This window comes from Phocoena phocoena, chromosome 11, assembly GCF_963924675.1.
Source record: "Phocoena phocoena chromosome 11, mPhoPho1.1, whole genome shotgun sequence".
NCBI classification, from domain to species: domain Eukaryota; kingdom Metazoa; phylum Chordata; class Mammalia; order Artiodactyla; family Phocoenidae; genus Phocoena; species Phocoena phocoena.
The window spans coordinates 74,520,906-74,537,451 of record NC_089229.1 but is presented as its reverse complement, the minus strand read 5'-3'; the positions used below and the strand labels follow the sequence as shown (position 1 = coordinate 74,537,451).

The 16,546-nt window shown below is 37.3% G+C and overlaps 1 protein-coding gene across 1 annotated transcript; it reads left to right on the top strand.

Moving 5' to 3' along the window:
- Positions 1-11,161: 11,161 nt before the first annotated feature.
- Positions 11,162-15,981, top strand: ALG10 (ALG10 alpha-1,2-glucosyltransferase). Its single transcript, XM_065887535.1, has 3 exons — positions 11,162-11,471; positions 12,661-12,858; positions 14,754-15,981. Exons 1-3 carry the CDS (start codon positions 11,172-11,174, stop codon positions 15,807-15,809), a joined length of 1,554 nt encoding a protein of 517 aa, XP_065743607.1. The 5' UTR covers positions 11,162-11,171; the 3' UTR covers positions 15,810-15,981.
- Positions 15,982-16,546: the final 565 nt, after the last annotated feature.

Below are 16,546 nucleotides of genomic sequence, written 5' to 3'. Positions count from 1 at the left end.
ATATTTTGATCAACCATTTAGCATGTTAATTATCTTTAATTCAACTATTTGAGTTTGGCCAATTAGCCAAAGTGACTATCTGGCTATGAAGTGGCTATCTGGGAGACAGGCACGTATGCTCATAAAGGATTATGCATAGACCTATACACTTAAAAGGAGTGAATTTCATTGTGCATAAATTATATCTCAACCTGATTTATTTTCAAAAAAAGATTCTATATTTGCATAGATTTTTAGATTGTAGTAATTAACATTAAATCTTATAAAACAGTTCATTGATTGCCAGTATTATTGTTGTTAAATTAAGTGAATAGTTGGGACTGACATAACTGGTCCCATGGCATTAGAAGTCCAGAATAATGATCCATTAAAAAACAAATCCTGCCTAAAAGCTGGTTACAAGGTTTGCCCATTGTATTGTAAGAATAGCACCATATCTGCTTGCGAATCAGACATGCATGAAAGTGCTGGCCAGGATACCAAATGGCAGAGAGAAGGAACTCCTTCAATCTGCAAACAGATTTTATGGCTGCTTCTGCCTCATTAGAGCTAGTAGATGTCCATTTTCTGAGAAATTTGGTCAGAGCTTGCTTTCACTGCAATGAACCATCTGATGATGAGTTTGCAGAGGTGGAGAACTAGAACTCTCACCAGCCTCTCCCTACAATTGCAGAGTACCTATATACATGACAAAAAAATTCTGCTACTTACCGAAAAGCCAAATTAGTTTAGGCTAGGTTTATAAATAACCTTTTACTCACAGAGCACTAAATTATCAGAAATAAAAGAAAGGGAAATTTTTAGACTGAGAGTTGAACATTATATTAAATGATGTTGGACAGATGGAAACAGTGTATTTAGCTATCTATTACATTAAATTTCTTGATTTGCCAGGTTGAAAACAAGTCACCTTATGTATCTTCTGGACATAGCACAAAATTTTTGTTTTTTTAAATTTTTGAGTTAAATAATCATTTGTCAAAATGTAATAGAGTGTTTCTCAAACTACATATGATAAAAATCCATTTTTAAAAGAATCCCAATCCATCATGAATTGATAATTTTATAAAACACAATAAAAATGAAAAACTAGAAAAGTGAAATGAAAGAAAAAAAGACATATGTCTTCTTTTTCAGTACTCCACAGACATACAATTACTTTGTGACACCACTAAAAAATTTCTAAATATTTATTTCTATTTCTGTACTTATCTGGTCATAATCCAGTTGTATGGGGATCCAGGCAGGCATCAGTTGATAGACCACATTTTTAAGTACAAAGAGTTTTTCAATATAAAATAAATTCAAACGCTTATAAATTTTCCTTAAAAATGGGCACTATCCTTACCAACCTGATTCCTGTTCCTCTGATTTAACCATCTTCCACTCTTCAAGCTGCTCCTTTTGACATTTAGCTCTATAAACTGAAATAAAATGCTTATATTACTACTTCTTGATTTTTCAATATTAGACATTCTCAGTTGACTTGATACTATGAAATATGAGGATATAGTTTACTTGCATCCTTCACTTATATATTCTTCCCACATCCTCCAAGTAGAGGTCTACCAGAATTTTTGTTTAAATGTATGGAACTGTTTAAAAGCAAGACTCTGACTGACGTACTGAAAAGAGGATAACAACAAATATCAAAAACTAAAAGCGGGGCTTCCCTGGTGGCACAGTGGTTGAGAGTCCGCCTGCCGATGCGGGGGACACGGATTCGTGCCCCGGTCTGGGAAGATCCCCTATGCCGCGGAGCGGCTGGGCCCATGAGCCATGGCTGCTGAGCCTGCGCGTCCAGAGCCTGTGCTCCGCAACGGGAGAGGCCACAACAGTGAGAGGCCCGCATAACACCAAAAAAAAAAAAAAAAAAAAAAACTAAAAGCGTAATGAACTACTTTATACAGTAAAAATGCCAATTCTTTCCCCAAAATAGCTGAATAGATTCAATACAATACTAATTAAAACAGCAGCTGGTTTTTAAAAATATTTATTTGTTTGTTTGTTTGTTTTTCACTGCGTTGGGTCTTCATTGTTGCGCATGGGCTACTCTTCCTTGCAGTGCACGGGCTTCTCATTGCGGTGGTTTCTCTTGTTGCAGAGCACGGGTTCTAGGCACGTGGGTTTCAGTTGTTGTGGCACGTGGGCTCAGTAGCTGTGGCTTGTGAGGTCTAGAGCACAGGCTCAGTAGTTGTGGTGCACAGGCTTAGCGGCTCTGCAGCATGTGGGATCTTTCTGGATCAGGGCTCTAACCCGTGTCCCCTGCATTGGCAGGTGGATTCTTAACCACTGCACCACGAGGGAAGTCCCCAGCAACTGGCTTTTTGTGGGAATTAATAAAATATAAATGGATATGTAATATCCAAGAGTATTCAAGATACTCTCAAAAAAGAAGAACATAGTGGGAAAAAATGCTCTACCAGTTACTAAGATATATTTTAAAGATGTAGTAAAATAGTGTAATATTATAATGACAGACAAATACAGCAATGGAATAGAGAGTTTAGAAAGAGACACATGCAAATATGGACCTTTCTTTTCTTCATTTGACATAAGTGTCACTGTAGAGAAGTGGCAATAAAATGGCATTTTATTTTTATTTATTTATTACCATCTTTATTGAAGTATAATTGCTTTACAATGTTGTGTTAGTTTCTGCTGTATAACAAAGTGAATCAGCTATATGTATATATATATCCCCATATCTCCTCCCTCTCACGTCTCCCTCCCACCCTCCCTATCCCATCCCTCTAGGTGGTCACAAAACACCGAACTGATCTCCCAGTGCTATGTGGCTGCTTCCCACTAGCTATCTATTTTACATAAAATGGCCTTTTAAAATGTTGCTAAGACAATTTTTTATTTTTATGGAAACCAACTAGGTTAGCATCTTGCATAATGCACTAGAATCCATTATAGGTGGATTGTAGATCTAAGTTTGAAGGGCAAATAATTGAGATTCTATAAAATATTATAGAAGACCTGACCTCAGAATATATGGAAACTGCATAAATGGAAATTACTATAAAGGAAAAGACTGCTAAATCTGAATACATAAATTTAGTAGTTTTGGGACTTCCCTGGTGGTACAGTGGTTAAGACTCCATGCTCTCAATGCAGGGAGCCAAAGTTTGATCCCTGGTCAGGGAACTAGATCCCACATGCCACAACTAAGGGTTCTCATGCCACAACTAAGACATGGTGCAACCAAATAAATAAAGTACTTTTTTTTAATTTAGTAGTTTTCACTATTTTTATAAGCAGAGAAAAAAGTCACAGAGAGTGAGAAAAGACATTTTCAAGCCATACAAACAACAAAAGGTTCACTATAAATAAAAAATTTAAAAACGCACAACTTAGAAAAATGGACAATTGACGAGTAAATCTTCATAAATAAGAATACTCAAATGACCAATAAACATATGAAAACATACTCACTTTCATTAGTCATTAGGGAAATGCAAATTTAAACTGCAATGAGATACCATTACATATGCATCACTTGGTAAAATTTTTAAAATACCAAGTTTTGACAAGACTATGAAATAAGAAAAGCTCTTAAATACTGCTTAAAGAAGTATAAATTGGTATGACTACTTTAGAAAACACTTTTTCAGTATTTAAACTATAAAATATGCAGATTTATGAACCAGCAATTACAATCCTAGTAGAGGTCTGCTTTTACCTTGTGCTAAGTATTGGACCATGGGTGTCAAAGGTTTTCTCTCAATATTCCTGCTCTACCCTCAACTTTCAGCAGTCTTTGCAAACCTGCACTTCAGAGGCTTCTCTCTCCATGCCTTTGTCCCATTGCAGCAGCAGACTGCTTTGTCATTCAGTGCTAGTCTCATGGGGGACGTGAGGAGGTAAGTTCAGTATTCCCGATCCATCTTCAGTGTTAAGCAGGCCCTGTATAGCCTTATGGGTGAGCTTTCACATTGTTTCTGTTCCTCCATGTTATGGTAGCCTTGAACTTGTGGTAGCCCTCGAGGGAAGGAGAGTTTCCTGCCTCTCCCCTAGTGGCAACAGACCTCTTCTTTGAATTAGTGCAGGATATTGGTCCCAAAGTCCTTCTTCCCCCTCCATCAGTAACAAGTTTTTCCTTTTCTCCCTTTCCCAGAAGCAATGGAGCTTTGCCTGGGTTCTGGAATGCAAACATCTCCTCACCTTCCCCCTGAGGACTAAGGCTTTCACTTCACTCAATTGAAGCGTCCAGGAAAGTGTGTGATTTTTTTTGTTTGTCCCCAAGTGGCAGCCAATCAACCTCTGCACACATGCATTTCTGTCAAGCTCTCTCCAGTCTCTCACATGCCCCCAATACTTCTTGCATGATCATATGATTATTGTAAGATATCTTCAAAACAAAAATAATAGTAATGAATTAGTATTGAAAATAATGAACTTTAAAAACTACAAACACAGCCATCCTGAGTGACAGTTTTGTTAGGCGTATATTTGAGTGCTAATCAATAAAGAGGGCTAAAACATTACTGGAATCAATTTAGGAAAGGTAACAAATTGGTCCTGATTTTGCTGAAGTTGTCAGCACCCTCTAGTGGAAAGAAGAACCCTTGAAAAACCACTTCCTTATTGAAATAGGCTTACCTCAAATATGTTTGCACAGATGCATTATCAGTCATCAAAATGTGGCAGTTACAGAAACTAAAATTTTGAGACAGTAATAAACAATGTAGTATTTCATTTTAATGTATTAAATAATTATAAATCCTTTCATATAGTTTGTTATCTCATTCAGAAAAGCAATACAAAACAAAACAAGAACCCAAAAAGAAAACAAAAACAATAAAAACCTTGAAAGCAGAACTGGAACCACAGAACAGGAACTACCCCTACCTACAATATCTTTGCTTTTCCTAGTAAAAATGAATTAAATGAGCATTTCTGTATTTAAATTTTCTTAATGAAATTTCAGATTTTTCTGTTCTCACTAAATTAATATTATGCAAATAATTGAGGAATAATATATTGAACATATGCCAAACTACCAATTGGTGCAGGGCATCAAATGGTCAGCATAAGGTAGCCCTCATGCCTTTCTCTCACTCTAATCTAAAACCAATAAGCAAAGTGAAACCCTCTTCAATATTTCACATTAACTTGGATGAGCATCTCTTCAATAACGACATTTGTATCATAAATCTCAGTCCAAACTCTGAAATTTTAAAATTAGTAAAATCATATTATTATGTTTATTAAAAGTTTAATATTGGACTTCCCTAGTGGCACAGTGGTTGAGGGTCCGCCTGCCGATGCATGGGGCACGGGTTCGTGCCCCGGTCCGGGAAGATCCTATATGCCGCGGAGCGGCTAGGCCCGTGAGCCATGGCCGCTGAGCCTGCGCGTCCAGAGCCTGTGCTCCATAGCGGGAGAGGCCACAACGGTGAGAGGCCCGCGTACCACAAAAAAAAAAAAAAAAAAAAAGTTTAATATTAAAAATTAAGTGAATGTCTTCCTTTCTAACTTTTCACTTTGGTTGATTTAATGGTACTGCAATTTTATTGATATAATAACCCAATTCCTTTAATAATTAATTTATGATGACCTTAAATTATATATAGTTTATGGGCAAAGGCCTTTGTGAAATTTCTTTTCCTTGGAATGTTTCTTATTTAACTGGCATCAAAAGCTATAGGACAATTGTTCCAGCTACTCATTTTTTCACAAGAGACAGTTCCTCTTCACATAGAGATTTTTAAAAATAAAAACTACATGTTTCTGAGTATGAATATATATGATAGAAAAATATTAAATTGTAAATATTTAAATTTCTTCACTCCAACTGCCGAGGAGTAAGGAGTCTCTATGTTGCTTGGCAATGAACATTGTGTTTTTCATAGGGGGAATCCTGGATGTGAAGAATTGGAGAGGCCAAAATTTTCTCCATGAGAAAAAAGGATGAAAAAATACAAAGAAAAAATCCTAGAGAGGGGATGATGCAGTATGGGTGGACAGAAAAGCAAGGACAATGTAGAGGAGAGGACTGCAGTGTTCTCAAACTTTAATGTGCATCAAGTTCACCTGGGAATTTAAGCGAATCATAAATTGATTATTAAATTAATATTAAAACACAGATTGCCAGGCTCCACTCCCCAGAGCTTCTGTTTAAGTAGTCTAAGACAGGGCTTAATAATTTGCACTTCTAACAGGTTCCCAGGTGATGCTATGCTGCTGGTCCAGAGACCACACTTTAAGAACCAGTATTATAAGGAATATTTAGGAAGTTTTGCTTTGGGTTGTGTGGTATAACTTTCCAGATGATGACTCAACCCTGTTTGTCTGAGACCAAAGGATTTCCTGTAACTTGCAAAGTTAAAACTGGGAAGTCTCCAGCAAGCCAGGAAGATTGGTCACCTTACAGCTTATCTTCAAGATATTTTCAGTAAAGAGCTAAAATATTGGCTAAAGCTTTAGTACCAAAATTTTGTGTTGTGTTTTCTTTTTAATTAATTGATGAATTAATTGATGAATTTTAAACATTATTTAAAATTGGAATGTTGAGATTGACCTCAAGGATACTTGCATTTTGGAGGTTACCATCTATGATTTGGGCCCAAGGTACAGCTATAGCTAGAACAAATTCGCACCAAAAAGTGAGTAAACCATCACTGTGACTATCAAGTGGTCAGTATTTTAGTTCAGTAAAAAGTGGAAAAGTACTATCCTTCTCAATAAGAAGAAGAATAGTACCTGGACTATCACTTCAAAGTGATAGTACTTACACAAATTTTTCAGTTATTAGAATTACAACATTTGGGGAAACTCACTGTTAGGGAATTTTCATGGCAGTAATAAATGCAAAATCTTAATAGCTTAAACCAACAAAGATTTATTTCTTGTACACACTACCTATCCTTAGAACTCCAAAAGAAATTGCCCGTTTTGCCATAACTTGTTATATCATAATTCATAAGACAAGGACAAAATAAAAAGTTTAATTGAGGATCTATGATGATAGGACCACACATTCTAATGATGACTCTTTTTCACAAAATAAAGACATAAGGAAAATGGAGAACATAAGGTGAATGTTAATGGTGATCAGTTTTAAAATGTAGATCTACTAAAACATAACTTACTTCATTAAAATCCCTAGAAATGGCTATGTTAATGTGAGGTCTTGATTTAGTGGCAGACCTTGGAAAAGCAATAATAGGTTATGAGAGATGTCATAATCCCGAAGTAGACAAGTGACAACAACTTCATCAATTTGCAGACAGTAAAAGTGATTCACCAACAAACTAGTGGAGTATTCTATGAAGACCTCTATTGGGCCTTTAGTGTTTCTTAGCATTCTTAAGTAATATGTTTTTCACTGATGATTATTATGTGAAAATTATTATTTAGAGGTGTGAGATAGTACCCTGGAACCTAGTTTTTCACAAAGCTCCTCAGCAGATTTTGATGCAATTAGTCTTCACCATGGAAATTTTTTAAAAAAATGAAACCTGTATTTTTCACTTGGTGAATGGAAACACAAAGGAATAGAATGTAAATAAAAGGTTAATGGGACTAATGAAACATTCAGTTCAGTATAAATTGAAGATTATTTTAAGCCATAAGTCTATGATGTTATTTTATTACTTTTGGTCTGATGTTCTAATTTCATGGCTCTGCCACTAACTTCCTACATGATTTCAGGTAAACCACTTATTTTAACTTCAGCTTCTGTAAAATGAAGACAAGTAAATTATTAATGAAACTAACACTTCTAAAACCCCTTATTTCCTTAAAACTTTCCAATTATCTTAAAAGGATGTGTGGGATCAGATATTTAATGTAAGATCTTGGTGGCAATCAGTACAGAGAGAAACACATGGCATGAATGGCTGGCCTTGTTCTACTACCTTCAAAGAATGTCCACTGTTTCAGGGGAAGGTCAGTAGTCTTTCAGGTATTGACGGGGAATCAGGACATGCTAGTCCAAAATGTGGCACTTTGGCATATTGAATATTTCAAGTGTAAGGAATTTGAGAAATAGATGTGCAGGAAGGACTATCTGACCTTCCAATGAAGCAGATAATAAAACCTAGGAAGGACATTCTTACCTTCCCCTGAAGTAGGTCATAAAACTCTCACATGAGAGGTGACCTTCCTATACTCAGAAGAAAGAAGCATCGTTATTTCTGAAGACGAAGGTGAAACTGCAGAAATGCACCTCGGGGGGCTCTGAGGAAATCCAGTTCTTTATGTCTCAGCACAGAAAGAGGCAAAGTGATAAATAAGAAGTGATTTATTAGAATAGGATTCTTGTGAGGCTTACAAGTGGGCAGGGGAGAGGGTGCCATGCCCCAAGAACTTAGTGAACTACAATTTTGTAATCAAAGGAAAAGTGAGGTGGGGGAAAAGACCACCTTCTTTCTCATTCTTGAGTAGGCGTCACGCTTCTATCATCAGTTCCTTCTCCACGTCAGGTGGGGGAGTTTTCTTGTCCCTACATGGTCAAGCCAGGACTGTCCTGGCACAATGGAAATGAACAAATAGGCAGTAACATACACTAAAAATGGTAAATCATCTCAGGTTTCAGTATAATGTCACCCTTTCCTTATATTTTTGTTTTTAGTTTGCCCGGAGGAGCATGTACTAGGAATCATTAACTTACTGAACTCACTGGGCAGAATATTAGTCTAATGCCACCATTGTTTTATTATTTGGGGGCATGTCTCATGCTTCTGTTGCATGGTTTTTTTGCTAAGCAAGCTTGCTTGGTTTTGTGGTTAAGCAAACCTGCTTTCTCGAGTGAACATTAACTTACAGGGGTATCCCATACTTTTTTCTCTACTTACGATCCCCTAGTGGGATTAACTATTTAATCACCCACTTTGTCCCTTTACTCTGTCCCTATCAAAGGGACCCAGAGGAATCTGAATGAGCTGGCATTGCTGTTTCCTTCAGCTTAATACACTTACCTCATATTTTTTGCCCTATCATATCCTTCCATGATTTTCTGCTCTCCATCAAGTCGAGCACAAAAATGTTCAGGTTTAAACTATTCCTTGAAACCTTCACTTCTTTATGAAGGCTCCCATATCACATAAAACATATTAAATAAATTTGTATGCTTTTTTCTTCTCAATCTGTCTTTTGTTACAGATGTCCCAGTTGAGAACTTAGAAGAGTGTAAGCAGCTTTTGGCAGGAAGGAGCTCTCTGCAGGAGCCCCCTTTTGTCTTGACACTAACTATAAAGCAGGCACCGCCATGTTTTACTCATCTCTGGCCCTAGCACACCTTTCAAATCTTTTGATCACACAATACCTTGCTAAGATGTTGGTTCTTTCCATAGATCAAAGAAGTGGAAATGAAGAATAAGTAATTAACAGATGACCAGCTCTCTTCCCTAGCTTCTCCTTTAGTAAACTCGTGAATTAACTGTGTGAACAAGATAGCATTTAAAGAAAAATCACAAGAAGTCGACAAGCCTGCACCTTAACCTGCACACAGCGGGGGATGGTGATGATTCTGACACCCTATCTCAATGATAAATGAGTTTACTTCCTTTTTTCCCTCTAAAAACTTTAATGGCCAAGCAGAATCTTTGGAGATTCTTTTGGGGGGACACTGAGTCCACCATCTCCCCAGACTGCCACCATTCTGATTAAAAACAGCTTTCCTTTCTACCAGCGTTTGTCTTCTCTCAAGTATTGATTTGGGGTCTGCAAGCAGCCAGACCTGAGTTCAGTAACAAGAGTAGAGGAAAAAGATATTTTTCTGCCCCTACAGTATGTATATCACAATTGAGAAAGTCATGGGTTCTGGAGTCAGTTACTTGTAGATCATATCAAACTCTTGAAGCCTAGATCATCTGAACATGATTTCAAATAGAGTAAGTACAGCATGGACTAAATAATAAAATGGGAGAGAAGAGGGGAAACAAAACGATGTATCACAGTAGGATCCTGACATGATTTTATTCCAGTGGTTTATACATGTTCTTATTCCACCACATATTCACTTCATACCCCTCTTATTAATAAGGAAATTGCAGAGACTGAATAGAGAGGCAGTCAGCTTAATTTGAGAAAGTTGCTTAAATTGGAGAGTGTGAATTAACTTTGACCCAGAGAAAGAGTTGAACTGAAAACCCTGAGGTTTGCAACTCTAAAAATACCCTGACTCATTTTTTATTTATTCCCACCAAAGACAACAGTGACTGAGGTTATCCAAGAGATCATTTTTCTACAAAACATTGCCTGCTAGCACAAGGTAAAATTACAAAACATAATTTATCTCCAGCATTCTTCAAATACTTTCTCTCACCTCCAGCCTCCAACCCCCAATATTGGAATTGTGGGAAGTCAACGCAAACTATAAAAGTCTTCGAATTTAAGTGTCTAATATATGAAAGCCATTCTGGGGACTACAAACATAAATGATACATAGTGCCAACCATTAAGATGCTCATGCTTATTATTTAGTAGGAAAAACAGAACGCTGCAATAGAGATGTTAAGAACAATCAAACTTACAGGCACAGAGACGCCTTCCTTAACTAAAACACACCAATTTCTAAAATACTGCTTTCCTCAACTCCCGTAGAGTACTGTGATCTGCCTATCCGAATGCACTATGAGTGATGATGTAAATAAATCCTCGTTCAGAGTACCGACATTTTGAAAGAGCTCTCTTTTAATCTAAAAATGACTTAGTAAAGTTCATTCATCAGTAAAGGGTCTCTCTGGACCTTCAAGTTTTAATCTGAAACTTCCACAACCAACGCTCCCCCTCCCACCCTCCAAAGTTGATGAAATCAAATGCCTTGGAACTGAATGTTTTAGTAATTCAGATCACTTGAGAGAAAAAAATAACCTGGGCGGGGGAATGTGCAAATTTTTAGAGCTTGGAGATTGCAAACGTGTGGAAATGCCGCCACCTTCTGGTGAGAAATGGGAACAGCAGTAAAAAAGCCAACAAAGACCTTCAGGATAAGCAGCTGCTTTCATTTCAAAGCAACAAGCAGCGCAACTCCAGCGCCCACAGATCCCCCGAGGTCTGCCCCTTCCGGCTGCTCTGACCACTCAGTGCGCCCTGCGCAACGTGATTGACAGGGCAACGGTCCGGTGCGTTACCCAAACTCCTCGCTCGGTAAACAGTGACCCGACCCTTCCGGAAGCTCAGGGTCCGCTCTTCCCAGCATCCTTTGCCTTCCGGCTATGCTCAGTTCCCTCCGGCCAGTCCCTCCTTGCGCGCCCATTTCGAGCCCGAATGTCAAGCTTGACTTTGGGGACCTGAGAATCCCGCACATGTTTTCCAGGACTAGATTCTTGGCTATGCGGGCAGGAATGGCGCAGCTGGAGGGTTACTATTTCTCGGCAGCCCTGAGCTGTACCTTTTTAGTGTCCTGCCTCCTTTTCTCTGCTTTCAGCCGGGCGCTGCGAGAGCCCTACATGGACGAGATCTTCCACCTGCCGCAGGCACAGCGCTACTGTGAGGGCCATTTCTCCCTCTCGCAGGTGGGATCCCCAACCTGTCTGCACCCTCAGACAGGCTAGAAAGGGAAGAGCTGGCCCCAGTTCTAATTTCTCCTACCTTTATCCTTAGCTCCCTCCACTCCAAACAGGAAAGGAACTGGGTAATCTTTTGTTCCTGTCTCTGAGATCTGTAAAATATTTGCTAAATGAATGAATAAACAGCAGGTCTGTCTCCTAGCAAGAAAAGCTCTGGGAGATTAACTAATGGGAAACTGAGTTACTGCCCCTCTTTTTGGCTAATGATGAAAGCTATCCTAGTTTTTCTTTGCCAGTCCCGGGATTAGAGGCATTGGATTGCTTCTAGGAAATGTCAGAAAATTTCACTTTAGCTCACCTGTCAAGCATCTCACTGTGTATTTTGGGAGTCGGATAGGAGGGGGAGGGGGGAATCTTCAGCTACTAAGAAGTGACAAGTTACATTCATTCCATCCTTGGTGTTTTTAGCAACCTTCTGTTAACTAGATAAACTGGCAACCAGTGAAGTGCCAGCATGTTTGAGTATATATTTGGCTACATAGTTGTGTAGATATGGGTACAAAAACAGACATATCCTTCTCTTTTGGTGAAGTCATTGTAGAGTAGTGGTTAGAAATATAAAGTCTATAGTTAGAGAAGACCTGATTTTAAATCTTGGCAGTTATTTACTAGTCATGTCGCTTGGAAATTTTCTGAGTTTCAGGTTACTCATCTGAAAATGACAGTAAAATTGTATCTACTATAGGGCTTGTTGCAGGATTATATACAGAGGATTTAGCACAATTCATGGCTCTCTACATTGTAGTTGTCATTATGGATCCTGTGCTTTAATCTCTTTAAACATTTTTTTCTCTAAATCCATCCGAGTTCCAGAGGATGATTCCAAGCTTTTTAAAACTGGGGCATTTGCAATTCAATCACCAAATTACAGGCCCTCCAAAGAGTATATCTTGGAAAATAGAAACTGAGTTTAAGTTGTTGTCTGCTGGTTGCTTGTACCTTAACAGTCACAAAGCAGGTACAGGGACAAAACATAAGATAAACTTTTCTTTAGAGGAGGCATCTGATTTGCTCATTTAACTGTGACTTAGGATAACTTCCCAAAATGCCTGATTATTGGTAAAGATGACATCTCTGTGTCAGTCCTATCAGTATTACCTCTTGCTTTTGCTTCATTGTTGACCTTTTTTTTAAGTGGGACCCCATGATTACTACATTACCTGGCTTATACCTGCTGTCAGTTGGAGTGGTCAAACCTGCCAGTTGGATCTTCGGATGGTCAGAACACATTGTCTGCTCCATTGGAATGCTCAGATTTGTTAATCTTCTCTTCAGTGTTGGCAACTTCTATTTACTATATTTGCTTCTCCACAAGGTGCAACCCAGGCACAAGGTTTGTTTTCAAAATAATTTATTATATTTAAGTTTATGTACAGTCAATTCCACAATTATGGTGAATTTGTTTTATGAAATTTGGTAAAAAATGTATTTAACATTTAATATTTGTGTATCTTTTGTAAAGATAAAGCAAGTCCCCTACCCCCATTTTAGAAGATACTTGTGTTTAAATACTTGAATTACTCTTATTTATTTATAAAATCTATAAATTTACATGAATTAAACCAGTTCAGTAAATATCTCAGTATGCTAAGAACTGAGATTACAGAGGTAAATGACACAGTCTTTTTCTTATAAAACTTATATCTTCATTAGGGGAAACAGAGGTTACCAAGCAATTTTTTTTTTTTTTTTTTTTTTTTTTTGCGATACACAGGCCTCTCACTGTTGTGGCCTCTCCCGTTGCGGAGCACAGACTCCGGACACACAGGCTCAGCAGCCATGGCTCACGGGCCCAGCCGCTCTGCGGCATGTGGGATCTTCCCAGACCGGGGCACGAACCCGTGTCCCCTGCATCGGCAGGCGGACTCTCAACCACTGCGCCACCAGGGAAGCCCCCAAGCAGTTTTTTATGATTTAAGAATGCAGGCCTTGGAGGTGGATTACCTCGGTTTGAATTCTATCCACTTACTAATTGTGTTACTTTGCAGGTTACCCCTTAGTGACTCCTTGTTTTCGTCAGTTAAATGGGAAAAATATAGACTGTACCTCAAAGGACTGTTCTAAAGAGTAGAAGAGCTTAATAAATGGAAGATGCTTAGAATATTGCCTGGTATATAGTAAGGAATCAATAAATATTAATTATAATAGTTACTTTTAGCTCAATAGTGTAAATTATGAGAGAGCAATAGCTATAAAACGTTATGAGGATACAGAGAAGGAGCAGAGGAGCACTTGTTGCACCCTGACTGGGAGGGAGAGGTGTGGGTGGCATTGGATAAGGCTTCACAGAGAAGATGGTACCTGAGCTGAATCTTGATGACAGATAGAACTGTAGGGTGGGAATGAATCCTGACAGGATTAACAGCATAAGCAAAAGTAGAAAGGCATTAAACAACAAGATGCAGGGAATTGCTATTTGGAATTATAAGATTATAAAGTACAGGGACGTGAGGCTTCAGAAGTCTGTAGAGGAAGGTAGGGGAGAAGTCACGAATATATTTTTATGTCATGGAAAGCATTTTAAACTTAATCTAATAGGTGATGGACAGCCCTTAATTTTAATCAAGGTAATGGCATGGTCTGGCTTGGCGATTTAGATTAACTGGATGATAGAATTCAAGGAGATAAGAATACTTTCAAATTCTACCTGAGACTATCAGCCCAAAAGAAGATGTTTAAAACTTTAGACTAGGCCCACTATTTTCAGGAAGATCCCTGTAATTTCATCATAAAATAGTAAGATCATTGTGTATGGTGGTATAAATGTTATATACATATTTATATTCTCTCTAGTGCACAGTTTTGAAGGGATATCTTTAAAAGAAATTGGTGATGATGGCTAAGTGAATGCTTATGGAAGGCACGAAGATAAGCTCACTGAAATGGAACCACCTGCACTGTGTCCCATTTGTCTACGTGTTCCCCATAGAACTGAGGTCATTGTCTTGCACACAATAACTCCTTAACTATTTGTTGAATGATTCAAAGTATTGTAGGCTTTGACACACACATGTATTGTCTTACTGCTTTCCAAACTGCTAGGTGTAACTAAAAAGTATCAGAAAGTGCCCTTATAAATACATACTGTGTTTTTGCAAAGCCAGAAATAACATTAATGTTGAATAATTTTTTTAAATAAGAGTCAGGCAGTTTTTTGTTTTTTAGTTCATTAGCTCAGCAGAAACAGCATATTTGTTTTATTGTGAACTGTGTTTTCTCTTCTTGTAGGCTGCCTCAAGTATCCAGAGAATCTTGTCAACATTAACATTAGCAGTATTTCCCACACTCTATTTTTTTAACTTCCTTTATTATACAGAAGCAGGATCCATGTTTTTTACTCTTTTTGCCTACTTGATGTGTCTTTATGGAAATCATAAAACTTCAGCCTTGCTTGGATTTTGTGGCTTCATGTTTCGTCAAACAAATATCATCTGGGCTATCTTCTGCGCAGGAAACGTTGTTGCACAAAAGTTGACTGAAGCTTGGAAAACCGAGCTACAAAAGAAGAAAGAAGAGAAGCTTCCCTCTATTAAAGGACCATTTTCAGAATTCAGGAAAATTCTTCAGTTCCTTTTGGCTTATTCCATGTCCTTTAAGAACTTGAGTATGCTTTTCCTTTTGACTTGGCCCTACATCCTTCTAATGTTTCTGTTTTGTGCTTTTGTGGTAGTTAATGGTGGAATTGTTATTGGTGACCGGAGTAGTCATGAAGCCTGCCTACACTTTCCTCAGCTATTCTACTTTTTCTCTTTTACTCTCTTTTTTTCCTTTCCTCACCTACTGTCTCTTAAGAAAATCAGGTCTTTTCTTTGCTTAGTTTGGAAACGGAGAATTCAGTTTTTTGTGATTACTTTAGTCTCCATATTTTTAGTTTGGAAATTTACTTATGCTCATAAATACTTGCTAGCAGATAATAGACATTATACATTCTATGTGTGGAAAAGAGTTTTTCAAAGATATGAAATTGTGAAATATTTGTTAGTTCCAGTTTATATATTTGCCGGTTGGAGTATCGCTGACTCATTGAAATCAAAGTCGATATTCTGGAATTTAATGTTTTTCGTATGCTTATTCACTGTTATAGTACCTCAGAAACTGCTAGAATTTCGTTACTTCATTTTACCCTATGTTATTTATAGGCTTAACATACCTCTGCCACCTACATCCAGACTTGTTTGTGAGCTGGGTTGCTATGCAGTTGTGAATTTCCTAACTTTTTATATCTTTCTGAATAAGACTTTTCAGTGGCCAAATAGTCAGGACATTCAGAGGTTTATGTGGTAATATCAGAAACATCTTGAACTCTAAAAATAGACTTATTATTTAGACTATTTCCATAATGAAAACTACGTAGAAATTTTTAAATTTCTTTTAGGCACCATGGTGATCCGCAGATCACATCAGATTTTTTGTGCTTTAAATATCAGAAATATGTATTTTAAATATATATGTGAAATATGTATATATATATATACATATATATATATATGTATATCTATCTATCTATGACCCAAGGAAGTTAAATGGTAAAGAACTGAGAAAAGTTTAAGACTTGCTCCATAAGCCTGAATAATGCTGGGAAAGTAAAATTATTCATAGCTATCTCATGATATTTCTTTGATACTGTTGGCCACTCAAAAAGCTTGGAAACTTTGGTATACAAGTTTATTTATTAATTCTCATCAGAAAAAGTAGCAAAGTCTTTGAAAAATATTTACAAATGATTAGGTAATATTATTGATTGAAAAGTGTTTAACATTTTAGTAAATATAATTTCAATCATAAGGTAAAATAGACTCATATAGATAGTAAATGTTATAAAATAGAGGCTCTTCTGTGTTTATCTAGGAATCAAGTTGTTGATTTTTATTAAAAATCTAGAAATGATGAAGTCCTTTCACCGTTCCTAATATGAAATATATCATGGGCAAAGATAAATTGTGTTGATAATAATACCTTTTAAAAGGGCTTTTCTGTCTGAAATACACTACTTTATCAGTTTCCTTTGGCTGCCGTAACAA

Bases quoted from the DNA above. Each gene is read 5' to 3' on its own strand.
- ALG10 (XM_065887535.1), top strand. From the start codon at position 11,172: ATGCTCAGTTCCCTCCGGCCAGTCCCTCCTTGCGCGCCCATTTCGAGC. The intron at 11,472-12,660 runs GTGGGATCCCCA...CTTTTTTTTAAG, and splicing joins GCCATTTCTCCCTCTCGCAG to TGGGACCCCATGATTACTAC. The intron at 12,859-14,753 runs GTTTGTTTTCAA...CTCTTCTTGTAG, and splicing joins AGGTGCAACCCAGGCACAAG to GCTGCCTCAAGTATCCAGAG.